The sequence below is a fragment of the Cygnus atratus genome, chromosome 8 (assembly GCF_013377495.2).
Source record: "Cygnus atratus isolate AKBS03 ecotype Queensland, Australia chromosome 8, CAtr_DNAZoo_HiC_assembly, whole genome shotgun sequence".
Lineage (NCBI taxonomy): Eukaryota > Metazoa > Chordata > Aves > Anseriformes > Anatidae > Cygnus > Cygnus atratus.
In genome coordinates this window covers 6084900-6101197 of record NC_066369.1, presented here as the reverse complement: position 1 = coordinate 6101197, position 16298 = coordinate 6084900, and the positions used below count along the sequence as shown (strand labels likewise).

At 38.2% G+C, this 16298-nt stretch overlaps 1 protein-coding gene across 3 annotated transcripts in view; it reads left to right on the top strand.

Annotated features, from left to right (window-relative positions):
• The window catches only part of NR5A2 (nuclear receptor subfamily 5 group A member 2), a 90474-nt gene extending 76234 nt beyond the window's left edge, over positions 1-14240 (top strand). For all 3 annotated transcript variants that reach the window (XM_050712240.1, XM_050712241.1, XM_035537594.2), the window contains one exon: positions 10939-14240. In XM_050712240.1, coding sequence (XP_050568197.1) covers positions 10939-11186 — 248 coding nt within the window. In that variant the 3' untranslated portion in view covers positions 11187-14240. The remainder of the gene's footprint in view (positions 1-10938) is intronic.
• The last annotated feature ends 2058 nt before the right edge of the window (positions 14241-16298 follow it).

Here is a 16298-nt window from a genome sequence, read left to right as displayed (position 1 = left end):
TGCTACTAAGGCTGGATGAACTTTGTAGAGGGGAGGTTCCCTGTACTGCTCTGGGTCTTTGCAGAGCTACTGAGCATGGGGCAAATTGAAATAGATACTTAAGCCCCTAAACAGCCCACGTGGCTTGCAAAGGTTTAGTCCGCACATGACCATCCTCCTAAAGACATTTTAAGAGTTCACTTTATAAGATTAGTCAAGGATTAATAAGGAAAATCCTACATTTAAAGTTCTCCCCAGTTGATGCATATTATAAACATTTTGCACAACACCTCTGCTTGCCAGGTGAAGGAACGTGTCATCTCAAGAGGGAGGTAGATTTCAGTATCAGAACAGGAAATTACACTACAACAGCATCTTTCCTCTCTCCCAGCACCAAAAATTGTAAGAGAGATCCATGAACTGGTCATGATGAGACAAGATGCTATCTGGTCTTTCACTGGGGAAAGCCCATAGCCGAGGCAGAATAAATGACACAGACTGTTCTTCAAGCCCAGACTGAGAGGCTGAGTGCGTGGTAGCTTGAGAAAGTTGTTTCCTCTTGTCTATGTCCATCTCTTCTGGGAGACCTTTGGCTTTAGAGAACGGACACCAGCAAGGTTGAAAAGGATGGGTATCAGACTTTCATCCCCTAAAGTAGTGCTGGAAAACAACACTGCGCACTGAAAATATTCTTTCAGAGAGGAACATTGCCAAGAGGCTACTGGGGAAGCAGTGTCCTTTAAACTTCCCACTGTGCTCCAGCTGGCCAGCTAACTCCTACCTGTGGTTCTTCTTCCCTTTCTGTTTTGAGAGAGGGAAATAAGACCCTCACAATTAATTAAAACCATAGATAAATACCAGAGATGAGCCAGGGAATAAAGAGGGAACAGAGCAATTAAGAACATTCCTGCTAAAACCTCACTAGGCATACTGTAAAATTTTGAAATTACTGTTCCCCTCAAAAACATGGCAGAGAGAAGCGGACACTTAAAAGAGCTTTCAATTATTTACGTGCCGTTGGCACCTTTTCAGGATGCTGTGGAGCTGGAAATGGCTGTGGTAAACTTATTTTCTCTGCATTTGCCTTTCTTGACAAAACAGCTCCAATATTTTGATCTCAAGTATAATCAGCTCTTTTGTGTTTCCTTTTCAACTAACTGCAGACTTTTGCTGTTAAAAATTAATGACAACTTCTCTTCCTTTTTTTTTTAAACATAAACCTTCTGTGCTCTTTCCTGAAGAGGGAAGAAAGAGAAAAAAAAAAAAAAAGAAAAAAAAAAGACTTTTTCCTACAACTTTTACCTATTAATCTAAATTGCATTCCAACCACTCTTTCGCCCTTCTTTTGCGATAGCACACAAAACGAAATCCACCACAGCAAAACAACCTAGCCTGTGGAAACCATTATTCTGAAGATGAAACATTGTGTTGTGTCCTTTACCACTATTACGGGCAGTCAGTCTGTTAGAACATATTGGGCGATTATAGGCTAGTCTTTTCAGAGAGAGCCATGGGTTTCAAGTTAACAGTAACCATCTATCAATTCTTGAGATTATGCCATGATTTACTGTCACAGCATCATGTATTCTCTGATTTTCTGCCTCCTATGAAACATTGTGCTTTCCTTTTCTATTGATGTATCAACTATAATAGTTACAAGCAGCTACAGAAAAATCAATAGCAAACTTTCATTACTGAGCACATAAAGAGTACCATGCTGTGAGAGCACCTAGCTGTTAAATAGTCACCAGCAGTAAGGTGCACTATAAATGTCTGTTATTTTGGTCTAAATGAAGAATGTCTGAATTTGAAACATCAAATATCTAGTATTTTTGACACCGCTGAATTCTATGTCAAGTTTTTCCAGTATGTGATTTTTTATCCAGGTGTCAAGCTTGATTTGTCTTTTCTGTGCTGGGATCTCTATTTAAAAAAAAAAAAAAAAAAATGAAGCCAACCTAGGAAATGAGTATCATAGTATCGCTGGGCTGCGCTTCACTGCAAGATCATTAGGTTTGGTTAGACAGAAATGTTAAGAATTGTGTTAATCTTCATTGAACTAGACTACATCAAGTAAACTGACTTAGATTAAGGTGAACAGACCAATAATCTCTGCGTTAATCATACAGACAAAGTAGAGGTGAAAAAGGTACTCCAGTAAGATGGCAGACTCAGAGGTGCTCCTCGGACTGTGCACTAGGAAAAGCTTTTCAATACAGAGTTTGGAAAAAAATAGTGTAATACTTGGTTTAAATATGTTTGTTTGCCTGTGGGAAGACATTAACTTCCAATTAGCAAATGTAAACCAAGAATGCCAAGAACAAAAGTAAACGTGCGAGCGCATTGCTCCCAACGTGTTCAGGCTGTTTGGCATCCTCCAGCATGGAGATCCTGCAGGGCAGGCGGGCAGGCTCTGCTGCAGGAGTCCCTGATTACCTTGGCACTTGGTGACTGTGGTAATTTACAGCTATGAATGCACTGTTTGTTGCTGAATACCTTAGAATTTGAAAGCCTTTGCATTGCCATGAAACTAAAAGTTGAGGATGCACATGTGTACTTACATGAATTGTGTCCCACCCAATGTATAGCTGTTGTCTGTCACAGACACAAGGTTAGAGGAAAGCCAGGATTCTTCGCCTGGACATAACATCCAGGAAGATTAACCTTTAAAGCAAGAAATCCAAATTAGTACTACAAAAATTGCAGAAGCAGCTCATATAACTTTTACTATAAAATGAAAAATAAACAAGTTTCATTCCAAATGGCAATTCAGTCCTGTCCACCAAAAAAATACCTACAGATGGGGAAACACCCTGCTTCAAAGAGCACATCTAGGCAAGCACACAGGCTGTGTGGTCAGGCCTGGTGATAATCTGATGACTGCCACCTGCAAATATACAACAGGACTGAGCTCATCTGTGCTTTTCATCTAAGCCTGAAAGTTTTTTGTCAATACTAGTTTGATATGGAATTGAAACAGCATCTCAGACAAAACAGCTTCAATGTACCCTCAATGGTCTTGTGAGCTGTTTGCAGTTATGTTTACAAGGTAAATAGCTGTAAATGTCAACAGTGAAGTCTAGCTCTTCTGAATAGTAAAATTCAAACATTTGGCTAATGGGAGTCATTTCTACTGCAGCTATGCTGTAGTGCTTTCAGCACTGAGCAATTAAATGAATAACCCTTTGCTTTATATTGTTTCAACAACAGTATATTAAAAACAGTTCTTTCAGCAATTTCCACTTCCCACATCTTACACGGGCATAAGTGATCGTCTTTTTCATGTTCTTTCTAAACTAGAATCTGCTTCCACTAACGCAACATAGTTCAGTGAAGAAAACATGTTCAGTTCCAAGCTAGTGCAAATATTGGCACATAAAGCTAGTGAAATCATGTCTTAAAAAAATATCTAAATAGAGAAAAAATATATTTTTAAAAATCAACACATCCATAAATGATGATTGGCTGATTGTATCACACTGAGCCCTGTATCAAAATAAGGCAGAGGACTTAAAATTCTAAATTATTTGATGATAACACTGACAGTCATGGTACAGTATTGCACCTCTTTGAGCAGCACATCACTAAAACACCTTTGCTTAGCTATATTTCCTTCTTTTAAAGACAGTACATTGTAATAATCTTTGCTCCTGTGGGACTTCGGATGTAAACAGAAAGAAAAGTGCAAAGAAAATTCACCAAGTAATAAAAAAAGTGGTATGAAGTTCTGCTCTTATCCATAAACCACTATAACAATATAATTGGCTGGTCTAATATTTTTAACCAAGTTCAAAAAAGTTTGAAATATAATAATTAAATGCAAATACAGTCCTGATCCCAAAGACCAGAAGAATGCCTTTAAGCTAGTATTTATAACAAGAACTATTCGACTGAGCTGTCTTGTAAATTTTATCATACCTGAGGCAGTTTTCCTCAGTCGATTAGCTGGAAAGCTGAATATATCCTGAGGCAAACCAGACATCTAGTACAGGCTAAATTCAACTACTGGAGCTTAAATTTGGCTTAATATATCCCCACTTGGATCTGCCTGTTTAATTCTCTTTCATATGATAACGTTGGTTTATTCATAGTCTGGACTTGCCACCTGAACAAACTGTACCTCATATCTTATTCTAATGGAATAAGAAAACTTTGCAAAAACCACAAAAGTTCCTGAGTGAAAATCAAATGCAAATTTGGGATTAAAAACTGTTTTGTAAAGCGACTACAAGATTAGTACAGAGAGATTTTTCCCCTAAGGGGCACTGCTTTTTATGATCATGCATTTTTTATACTCTGCAGAGACAGATGGGCTTTATAAAAGGATACAGCCTGCTACTCAAAAGGGTTTCAGTGGCAGCTGCACTTCTGTGTTTTAACCTCAGTAGAAATTTATATAGGATATTTTTCCAGAAAATATTTATATTTCTTGGTTTAGGACTATGTCACCCCTTGGTGCAGTTCCAGTGACAGCAGTAGAAATACCTCTGAGATTAACCTGGTCCATTATTCCTATTTTAAACAGTACTTGAGTAGAAGGAGAGGGATAGAGAGGGAAAGGATAGCTAGCATCCAAACTCCTCATGAGAGCAAAGATAAATATAAATCCAATAATTCAGAAAAGTTGCAAAGGTCTGAGCAAAAGCAAAGCACGTATTTTCTAGAAAGAAGTGAATTTCTAAAATTTTCATTCCCTTTTTTCTGAACATTTAGCTGCTTCTCATCCAAATAATAGACTGTTCGCTGCTCCTCTCCATTATACAGCACTGCCTATTATTGCAAGCTGCATAGAACACCCTTTCTGCCTCAGTTCATAACTTCAAGGATTTTGCATGATGTCCGTATCACCATTCCCAGGAACTTCATAAATATTTATGATATTTTAAACTATTCACACCCTACAAATTGTAGACACTGGCAGCCAATTCCTTTAAAACACCAACAATCCTGTATTGTTCATGTGTTATTGAAGATTAAAATGATGTTTCAGAAATTAACTAGGCAAACCACGTGGTTCATTAAATTTCCTGTTTATTCTTATTTTGTTAACTCTTTTATTATAAGTTTAATTTTCTATTTTTATCAAATGTGATACTTCTTTTCTGGTAACAGTGTGATAAAAACTAATGCTAGGGCTGTGGATCTGCCTGCATTTAAACATGTACATATTGAGGCCAGCTGATACCGCGATAATTACCATACTAGTTTTCTTATCTGTGCTTATTCCAACAGAATATTTAGAAGACAAACATTTCTAGCCCAGGCATATACTACGGACCTGGGACTTGGTGAGGAGTTAGGAAAAATGAGTTTTAACTCACATTCTTTATCAGTTTATCTGTGAGATCTTCCATAAATCACTTCTGCCACAGCTTATTGACGTGTACCTGCATACAAATACAATCATGGCTCCACAGGACAGTTGTTTCAGAACTTGTCCCTGGAAAAGAGAGACTTGGGTCGAGTCATTTTTTCTAGGACTGATCTGTAGGTTACCTTACGTGGTCACCAGATCAAATGCACAAAGAATCTTGGAAGCAGGAACCTGAAATCCATGTCAGCTCAGGCAGGTTCCCTCACCACCCGCTGGCAATGTACAGCTTTCCTTAACCAGCTCTCCCAACTGGCTCTCCACAGCCCGAGCTGTTCCTGTACCCGGCCCTGCTTTTCCCTCACAAGTCTCAGGGAGAAGCACCGGACTTTGCATTTACAGGTGCAGCTGGGGCTGTGGACTTTGGCTCATGACTTGTGAGCAGCTTTCCTTCCAAAAGAGGCCTGGCAGGATCCTGCTTTATTGTATTTCAATGACCACCCTATCACATTTGCCTCATTTGAAAGGTATAAGGATGTTGGCTCCTGCAGTGCCAGGATAAGAAGCGGGTGGACATTTTGTTTGTTTGTTTAACTTTCAAGTCAGTAAACTCTCAGCCTGAGCTGTTGAAAGTCAAGCTGTTTTATTTTCTCAAGTGATGACTCAGTAATTACACCAGTAATAAAGATTTGAGAGATCAAATTAGGCTTCGCCCTTTGTCTTCACTGGGACTGCAAGAACAGAAAAAACTGAAGTTTAGTAAAATAATTTCTCAGTTGCACAAGAAGAGGAATTCAGCTTCATAACCCCTAGCTCCCTTTCCATTGTAGGGCTAACAGTGGCAAAAGCAATTATAAAATTGTTGAAAAAAGTAAATAACACAGTTCTTAATAGAGGTCAGGAACTGATATTCTCAGTAAGAATCTGTCATTTTACAACCTTTTTGGCATAGAAAAATATGCTTCAATATTTTAAAAACACTAGAAAGAAGCCTGCCACTATAAAACACCACAAAAATATGTTGTAGTTGAGTTCTGAGTTGCTCTGAAACAAAGGTCCTCCAAGACCGAATGCTGAGGGGATGGATTGAGATTCGGACTGAGAATTACAGCTGCTTCTCTCAGGAGCATCTTATTCTTGCTTTGGAAATGCATATCATTTTGCCCAACACTTGTGCATGAATGAAATACATTGCTAGAGAATAATTTAATCAATATTTTCAAAACAATGCGCCCATTATCTGACGTCATGTTCAACTGAAGGTGAAAATTACTTTATGACCCTAATAAAGTCAGAGATCAGTCGTTACACTGTTACAGCTTAACTGGTGCCAGAGAAAGAATCCTTTAGAAGACGAGAAAAGTTTTCTATATATTCATTATGGACTTGTGCATCTTACGAAAACAGAAGTGACTGCTGCTGTTATAATGGAAAGGTTTCTCAAGTTTTGGGAAGCGCTGACGATAGCACCTTACAACTGATTAACAAGTACATCTATCAAAATGTGTTTCCTGTGCCTTTTAAATAAATAATATTCGGTACAACCACACTCTAATAGCATTGAGGGGAATTTTGCAGTAACGACCTCATCTTTACCATAAATCTTCCATCTCTGTAGCATTCTGCCTGTGAAGGAGGCATAGATACAGCACGGCGTACAACCATGGCAGATGTGCTACGCCGGGCTGCTTTTGTTACCATTAGTTCTCATGAAAGAACTGTTGGCAATTTTCAGAGACTGGCAGTTTACCAACCATAACTCTTCTTGCCTTCCAAGATTTCTTTATCACATGGCAAAATCTACCTACAAAATCTCCAGTCCAGGTGGAAAAAACAGACAAACAGACATCTCAGCAAGTGAGCCTGAAACCACTTGCCCCACCACTTGAGTTTAGAAGCCATCCTATTTTACCTGTGCCCCTTTGACTGCCATTCCTAAGAGCTGCCAGGCATTGGGGGCTGTTGGCTTTTAATAAAATCCCACATATTCCTTGCAGAGGTGAGGCTCGCACACCCATTCAGGGAGATAAAACTTGACCTTGGGCTAATATCGAGTCTTATTGCCTGGAACACACGTTCTTCCAGCCTTATGGAAGTGAGGAACTTATACCCACAGAGAAGCCAAAACATAACCTAATTTCATCCTTGCAGTACCAGGACTTGCAAAGGTGCAAAATCCACAGACGAAACTGAACTGTGTGTGTGTGCACCTGTTCATCGCTTTACACGGAAAGGGTGTCTGATAAAAGATGCGTGCAGTAAAATATAACCAGCTTTCTTTGGGAAATATTTACGCTGCAGTTACTATTTTTCTAAGCAGTTACTATTTTTCAGATTTAAATCTCTCATTCTCTTTCATTTTGCTTTTTGAAATTCCCAGACCAAGGGAATCTCTCTACAGATTAATGCACCACCAAATTTTCAGTATTTCATGTTTGGAATATGAGAGGGAGAAAATCTCTCTGAAACCTAAATATTTTCCCCCTCTAAAGACCAGACCCATTTTTGGGAAAAAATATGCAAAAGTGCTCTCCTCAAGCTGAATGTTATGTGCAGTTTCAGCTTAAAGCACAGCTTTATAGCAGATGTATAAAACAATCAAAATTTGGGGATTTGTGGGAATACTAGCAGATCTTTACTGTGAGTGCAGAGCAGATCCTGACACACTATAATACTGTTTTTGTCTTAATCGTCAAAAGTAAGCTATAGAGGACAAAAAATTCTTTGACAGAAAAGCAATTGCTATTTCTTGTAAAACATATAATATATTCCAGAAGACCTAAGGGTTTACTTTCCAATAAGGATAGAAAAAGATGTGCGCCCCACTGTGAGCTCGCAGTAAGGCTGTTTCATGTAAAAAGTTGGTAATTAGTCCCCGAGTGAATAAAGTAGAAGAGATAAGAGACCTATACTTACTGTAAGCAACACAAAACACTTTTTCTAGCTGCTAGGATTTAAAGGGTGTGTGGGTGGGAGGGGGGGGGAACCTATTCCTACTCATTTAACTTACAAGTGTCTAAACCCTGGAAAATTATTTCTTACATTAAGCTTAAACGTGTACTTCAAATTGTTACTAACCGACGTAAAGATTGATGAGAGACATGGCAATTCTAAAAAGCAGACAGGAATGAAAAATTGTATGAAAGCACAAGAGACTGTTGTGTTGTACATCGGTAGCAGATTTCATGCTCACTGTACGCCACTGACTTCAGCAGAGTTACCCCAGCATTACCTGGTGTTTCACCAACCTACCGCGTTAGCATTCAAAGGATCCTTATAGAAAAGGAAACACTTGGAAACCTAAACCACGTACCTATGGCCAAATTCATCTAATAAATGTCAGGAACAAAAACAAACCCAAAGCACAACAAAACATCTACAGGAAAAAAACATATAACTAACATTATCCAACACTAGCTGATAGGGACCAAGTGCCAGAAGAGAAAACTGTGCAGCATTCCTTGCTGTACCTGCAGAGCTCAGAGCTACCAGAAGTAATGTAATATTCACAGTGCTCTTATATTTTTCCTTTGTTGCTATTCATCTGTATTAAGAGTTCGGCCACCATTTTTGATTCTCTCTCAAAAATAACTACATAATTTATATTGCAGTTATGTGCTTGGCAAACCTCTTCTTTAAAAAGATAAAAAAATATCACAAAAGCTTGAGACAGGTCTATGGAGCTTTACATAGTGCTCTCTGGTCTGCACAGACCCTTAGACTTCTCTCTTTGTATTCAGCCTGTCTGTATTCACTTTACTACAGCATTTATTGTTAACATACATGACATGAGAGCACTTTGGATAAATGAGTTTGAGTAGCTCAGGAACCAGGCATGGCAGCTTTGAAATTTCCAGTTCTCCTCACTCTAGATACTGAAAATTTCAGATGATTCTTGTTGGACAGTCATCGTCATCTAAGTACTGCTAGTGAGTTCCTTAAGGCCAGCTAGCAAAATTCAGGCAGAGGTCATGTCCTGGTTCCCAAGCAAGCAGCACAAATCCAAAGAGCCACTTGCTTCATTTCCACAATGAAAGTGGGACAGGAAAGAGGCAGACAGTAACGATCACGGCAGGAAACGCTCACCCCAGCCCATACAAGAGCAACCCTGAAGGGCAGCCAGCGGCCAGCACAGCACGTTGCAGAGGCTCCTGCTCAAAGCCTGGAGGCTGTGCATGCTACCCTGCTCTGCCTTTGGGATCCTTGGCATCCCTCCTGTTCTCTTGTCCTGAGGAAAATGTTTGCCTCCTTCAGCTACGTCCCTCATATTCCAGCACACAGTTACTTGAAGGAACCAACACTGGTCTATTTAAAGCGCATCTAGGAAAAGGTGCAGTTAGACCCAATTTACATAGCCTCCCAGGCCACTGTTGGATTGGGGGACCAGTGCGTGCTTTCCTTTATTTTACAAAGGAAAACACTCATTTCCCCTCCAATTAAAGGCTGGGATTTACAATGAACCAAATTCTGCCGAATTCCCCATCTCCCTTGCTCAAATATCCATAAACTGGCAGATTTGTCTTTATTCAAAGTGAATTAGCAGAGTACTTGTGCTTAGTATTGCTGCTCTCTAGTCTTACGAGAAACTGTATTAGAGTAGTCTACTGATGGTATAGATGATCAAACCTCAACAAGAACAAATTCTCCCAGCAAGAGCACTTTGATCACTTCACCCTTTCTGCATTATAGCAACAGTCTAATTTGCAAGCTTTGGAATAACTCTTGTATTTTTCAGACATGTCACAAGATGCCATCAGAATTAGTTTTATGAAGGGAATCAGGTAGTAAGGAGTTCATATATTGGCATTTATCTCTGACTGCCATTTCCAGCGCTTGAACTTCCTGTATAGGAAGAAGATAATCAAACAGAGGCAGAATGAGCAAACCCTGCCTGCCTACTGATCTAAGTGCCCCTGTTGTCCAATATCAAAGAAAATTAGCATGTTGGATTTCAGAAAGCATAGTCAGGTTAAAGGGCACCATTCTTATCTGATATTCCACCCAAAGGACAATGATTTCATTTTATAAAGATCATTAGTCAGTGAAATATATATTTTAGAGAGTTTCTAGTAGGGAAGATTATTTTGGCAGTCACTGGAGTGTACCAGATGGTTCATTAACATAGGCTAGACAAGTCAAAGGCTTTCAGAATCATTTAGAAAATGTCAAACAGAAACAAGAACCCTGTCACTTTTTATTAGAATTAACTACATCATACCCTGGACACAGATTTCACCTTGGGTCAGAAAAATTAATACAGAATTATATGAATTGTGTAACATACTAGGTTAAAGATAGGGCTTCCTCTTGGGACTCATTTGCTAGCAATATATTATGGTCTTCTACTTTAGGAATCCTCAACCTTTCTTTTTGTAAGATATGAAAAGAGCTGACCTTGCTCAGACTCCATTGGTGTCTAATTGATTTGAGGTATATGCAGAATTTCAACAAGACATTCCGCTAAAGCTCTTTTGTGATCATTTTCCCAGGAAAGTTGGCAAAAGGCTTCACTGAATATTCAGCAGCTTCTAAAGTATGCTTTTGTCAGGAGGAAAAAAAAAATACTTCCATTTAGTGAAACACTGCCTTAGTAAACAAGAATTAAAATGCAACTCAATTTTTTTATTTTTTTTCTAATTATCGTTCAGATGTCAAAAACCTAGAGAACTTCCAGCTTGTGGAAGGTGTTCAGGAACAAGTGAATGCTGCTCTGCTGGACTACACAATGTGTAATTACCCACAGCAAACTGACAAATTTGGGCAGCTTCTCCTGCGACTACCAGAAATCCGGGCCATCAGTATGCAGGCTGAAGAATACCTCTACTACAAACACCTGAACGGGGATGTTCCGTGTAATAACCTTCTCATTGAGATGCTGCATGCAAAAAGAGCATAAATTATACCCATTAGAGCTTCTGCTTTCAAGGAAAAAGATATACTCTGAACTGCTCCGAGCAACACTAATTAAAACGTGGTTTTAAGACTTTGAAAAATGGTATAATAATCAAATACTAATAGTAAATAAGTGATGTATCAGGGTATTTGTATTGCAAACTGTGAATCATATGCTACACATCCCCAAAGGAATATCTACAGGACTTTAGACTGGAGTGAAGCGAACTTAACAAGTGGATACTGTCACCAATGTCAACATGAAAAAGGACAGAATGATTCTTGTATATTTAACTCTGCTGATGGCCAATATGAAGAAATCTAGGAAAAAAAAAAACTGATCTGTATTATCAAGCTAAGGTAGTGGGGAATTTGAGTGCACTAAATTCCTTCATTGTATAGCAGGACTTCTAAAACAGTTGTACTAGATGCAAAGCTGCATCCATAGCATCTTCTACCATCCTTCCAAGGACCCAACACTTACTTCTTCTGTGATAAACAATGTGGCATCCATTCAACAATCTGTAAGAGAGAGCTGGCACAGGCCACATGCAATGTAGTATGGCCACCACATGCTATGAGGCCAGTTTTGACTGTCTCTCAGGCGTGCAAATAGCTAATATGAAGTGTTATCAAGTGAGCTTGGCATTCTTACTATGTTCTGAAGTTTGTTTTGTCACGTGTTCATGTTGTTAAATCAGGCAGTATCCCTCTTCTACTACTGTCATTGGCTAGCAACTAAATATCAAAGATAAACGTGCCAAAAATACTAGCCAAATCAGCTATACACTTACTAGTGCAGTGGCTAAAATATGGATCTGCTATATATTCATGGCCATTTTCAAATAAAGGAAACTCAGATATTTTAAGCACCACTAATTACAGCTTTTTTGACAAAATGTCCTTTCTAAGGCACTGAATATCGATGTTAAAACAAACAAAAAAAAAAGATAAAAAAGAACTAAAATGCATTTAGCAATGCAAGAATAGACAAGTAAATTGTTTGAGCTGATGATACCACAGAGCTTATTAAAAAATGGTCTTTAAAAATTGCCAGTAATTAAGATATCAACTCAAACATCCAGTATCTAATGAAACTTGGTGTTGTTTTTTTTTGTGTTTCTTTTTTTTTTTTTTTTTTGGAAGTTAGGTAATACACATATTTTACGCAAAGAAAGAAGAGTGATACTGCTATGTCTATGTAGGCCAAAGTCTGCTGCAGAACAAATATTAGAGAAGAACAAACAATTCTCTCTCTGTCCAAATGAAGATATCAGTATTAACATGTAGTGCCACAGTTATAAGTCTTGCCTTATTTCATTATCCTTAAAGGTAACTGTGCAGGTGTGGATCAACATACATTTAAAATAAAGTATTAATCTCTAACATTAACAAAAACATAGTGTTTACATTCTTTAGGTCCTGTGGGAAAAAACTGTGACAAAATTGCAAAGCAGTGATTTCCTTAATATTGCTTTCAAATTGGTAATTATTTTACCAGTACTTAATTACTGTATGTCGTGAGACACTAAAATCAATAGGGGGGGATTTCAGTTTGACTTTAATTTTTGAGATTATCGGCTGTACAATCACTTGTAGAAACTGTATAAAATCCTAATCCTTTGATTTTTTTTTTCATGAAGATTGCTGGCTTTTGAATAGTTTATTTATATTGTATATGATAGTTTCCACTGTAGACAATTACGATGCTAATTTATTGTTCTTTGGTTTCATCTTTATATAAGATATAGCCAGAATGAAGAAGCCAAATATATGTGTTTACTGTAGCATGTCTTCAAGTTAGTGGAACATAGTTCAGGGACACACAAGGGTCTTCACAAATTAAAATCATTTACTTGATTAAATGTCTGTAAATCTTCATAATCCTAACTGTAGTTTATTTAAATCTATTGTAAATTATGTGAGTTGTAGCTTTTTCTGTTTCATGTGAACTTGAAAAGGTGCATTCTCTTAATTTTTTCCAAACATTCATACATTGTATACCAAAGACTTTAGTTATTACATCTGCATTAGTACAAAACATGTTATTTTAATCGCCTGTATTAATCAGCTATAATATTCTGTCCACGCATAGGGTACAAACACAGCAAAGCCTAATGTCTGCAACTCCTAGATGCCTGCCTTGTACCACAGAACACATGCACTGTAATACTGACCAAAAGCAAACCAAATACACGTCTCATAGTCATCCTACACAACAGGCATGGCAGCACTATTTAAATAACAGCATTCTTCCTCAAACAAACTAAATTAACCGAAAGTAAGATGCAGGTGGCAATTGACAGTGACTGTGACATACTTATACCCACATGTATAGTGAGTATAATGATGAGTGCAGTCATTCCTTCCCTTTTTAAAAGAAAAACAAAACATATTTCAAGTGTTCACATTCTGTATTTTCTTTTCTTTTTTTCTTATTGAAATGCTACAGTGAATCTCACTGAATATTAAAGAAAAAAGCTCAAAAAAATGTTGCTAACCATATTCACAGCACCATTATCTATATACATGACAAAATAATTAAAATAGGGATGTAAGAGAAAAGTAGAATTTTTCATACAGTTTAATAGAAACAATTGCTAGTAAACTAACGTGTATTTGCCCATATCTGTGGTTCCAAGAATCCCACTAGATTGCCCAAAGTTTGCGAACAAAAAGAAAAAAAAAGAAAAGAAAAACACCCTCATGTTAATTGTTAACTAGTTTGTAACCAGACATTTACTTCTGACTGCCTTATCGATTACAGGACATGTCAGTAAAAGCAGACTAAAATTCAAAGGTTTTGGCTTTGGCTGGTTTATTATAGTCGTTCTGTGTTTGTAAACAGACAATCTGTAAAGTCTGACTGTTTGTATTACAGATGTTCTGCAGCTGCCTTGGATTTAAATCCATGCAACTTTTAGAATGTGCAGTGATTTACTTGTTGAAGTTGAAGTTCTCTTACTGTATCGGTGAAATACATATTGTCACGTCAGTTCTTGCCAGGAGTTTCTCATCACCAATGGATTTTTTTTCCAGTATTCCAATAAATATTGATATGCCCATGCTGACTACTTTTAGGTTGTCTTTATGCTAACATCGTTCCACTGAAACAAAGCACTGGTCAAAAATCCGTTTCTCAGAAGAACAGAGTAAAATATAAGAGACATGAGAGCTCCTAAGAAATCTGATGCAGAGAGGATGATACAAATGTGGAGAGCTGCACCTTCAAAAGCTCAGACAGTGATGGTGAAATTGCATAGTCTGAAGCAAAATAAACCCTGCTAAACAGATCAGAAAAGCTGAGTGTCTAGTCAAAAAGGAACTTATCAGTTGAAAAAAAATGATAATAATGCATTTCATCTCATTCTGCACACTTAACTTTCACTTTAAATGTCGTTCATAAAGGGTTAAGCAGCCAAAGAATTGGAGGGGGAAAATGACAGAACAAAAGAAAATCAGGTAACAGGATCCAGCAGAGCTCAGGATAACCTCTTAGCAATGTAAATACACCACAGGGCCAGGGGCTACTCCAGAGCTTCCAACACAACTGCCAGAGGAGGCTGCCAAGGAGGCAGATGTTACAGCTACTAGAGAAAAATATTCTCCTGAAGTTGCCCTCTGGCTCCTCTGATTGCCATTTCGAGAGCAGGAGGTGAAGTGGTCCAAGAGCTTGTCAGCAGCGCCCTACTGTTCTGAGATCAAGTCCACCACTTCCCCTAAACTGTCTGGTAGCTGAAAAGGGGCTTCTCTGCATGGTGCCAAATGTTAATGGTTCAAGGGGAAGAAACAAGTCTATAATTAGTTATTTACAAATACTGTGCTTGAATGAAACAGAGCTGTGTTGGTATTGCAATAAAAACAGAATAAAACAGATAAGATAATTTTAACATTTAGGAATCTTAACTGAAAATCATGATATCACATAATATCCAGGGGAAATTTCAGGGTTAAAATTTTCCCTAAGGATAACTAAAATATATGTAATTTGGGGTGATATATTTAGTATATACATTCCAGATTTAAATTATGAGGGGATTTATTTTTAACTGCATTTGATACTGGTTCTGGAACAATCTCCTCTATGTTTTTATTGGAAACATGGAAAGAGTGAGTTCAATGTAACACAGGTCGTCAGTACAATACTTAGCGATCCTGACAATTTCCTGGAATACTGAATAACACTTTTTATTAACCCCTAATATGAAACCTGTAGTCTAGATACATAATGAAGTTTCTAATGACATTGCTACCTCCTCCGGTACAGTTGCTGTTACTTTCCACGGAAGCTGTGTGGAGGTGTATCTGCTGTACCCTGGAGCTAGGAGTGGCAGACAGAGCATTAAACTAACAGCAATCCAAGAAAGTTAGATATACATTTTTAGGGGCAGCAGATCTCACAGCTATATAACCCTGTGATGCTGGCATGAGCCCAAATATTTCTGTGCAGGTCCAGCAGTCTCAGTTGCATATAAGCCTTTTGAGGAAAGATTCATCTTCTAAGGGCAGTTTGCCAACAATATGAAAAAACTTTCTAAATGATAAAGGCAGAAGAGGGCCTGACCCACAGCTGGAGCAGACAGACATTCCTACCATGATGTGAGCAGACCTAAGCTGAAGAGGGCATTGCTAGAAGCTACTTTACCTATTAGTTATAGCCTGGTCCAGCCCACATCAATGGGACAAGACAAGGCTTCCCTCCATTAAGCATTTTCCAAACCTCTTATTTTTTCTCTTCTGCAGGACAAAACCCTCTCCAATTCATTGGAGTCTGGCATGCAAGCTTGGACTTGCACTAGTAGGTGAGTTTTTGCCATTGCTCCAAGAAGGTCATCACCCTTATTTCCTGAAACCACAGTAACTTCCTTTAGTCCTAGATTAACTACCAGGCTTATGGCAGTTCCTGCTATCTATGTTTGGTGCACACCCAGGAGGATAATTCAGATTCAAAGTAAAGCAAAATGTTGGTGGAATACAGACTCCTGATGGTGGCTGCGTTAGTTAACAGTGGCTCAAGCTGTAGCACCCTGCTCAGGTCGCTGGAGCCCTACATCAGTACAGACTTGAGGTTTGAAAACACAGGCTGAAACAAAAAGCAGAGTCACAATTTCTTCCT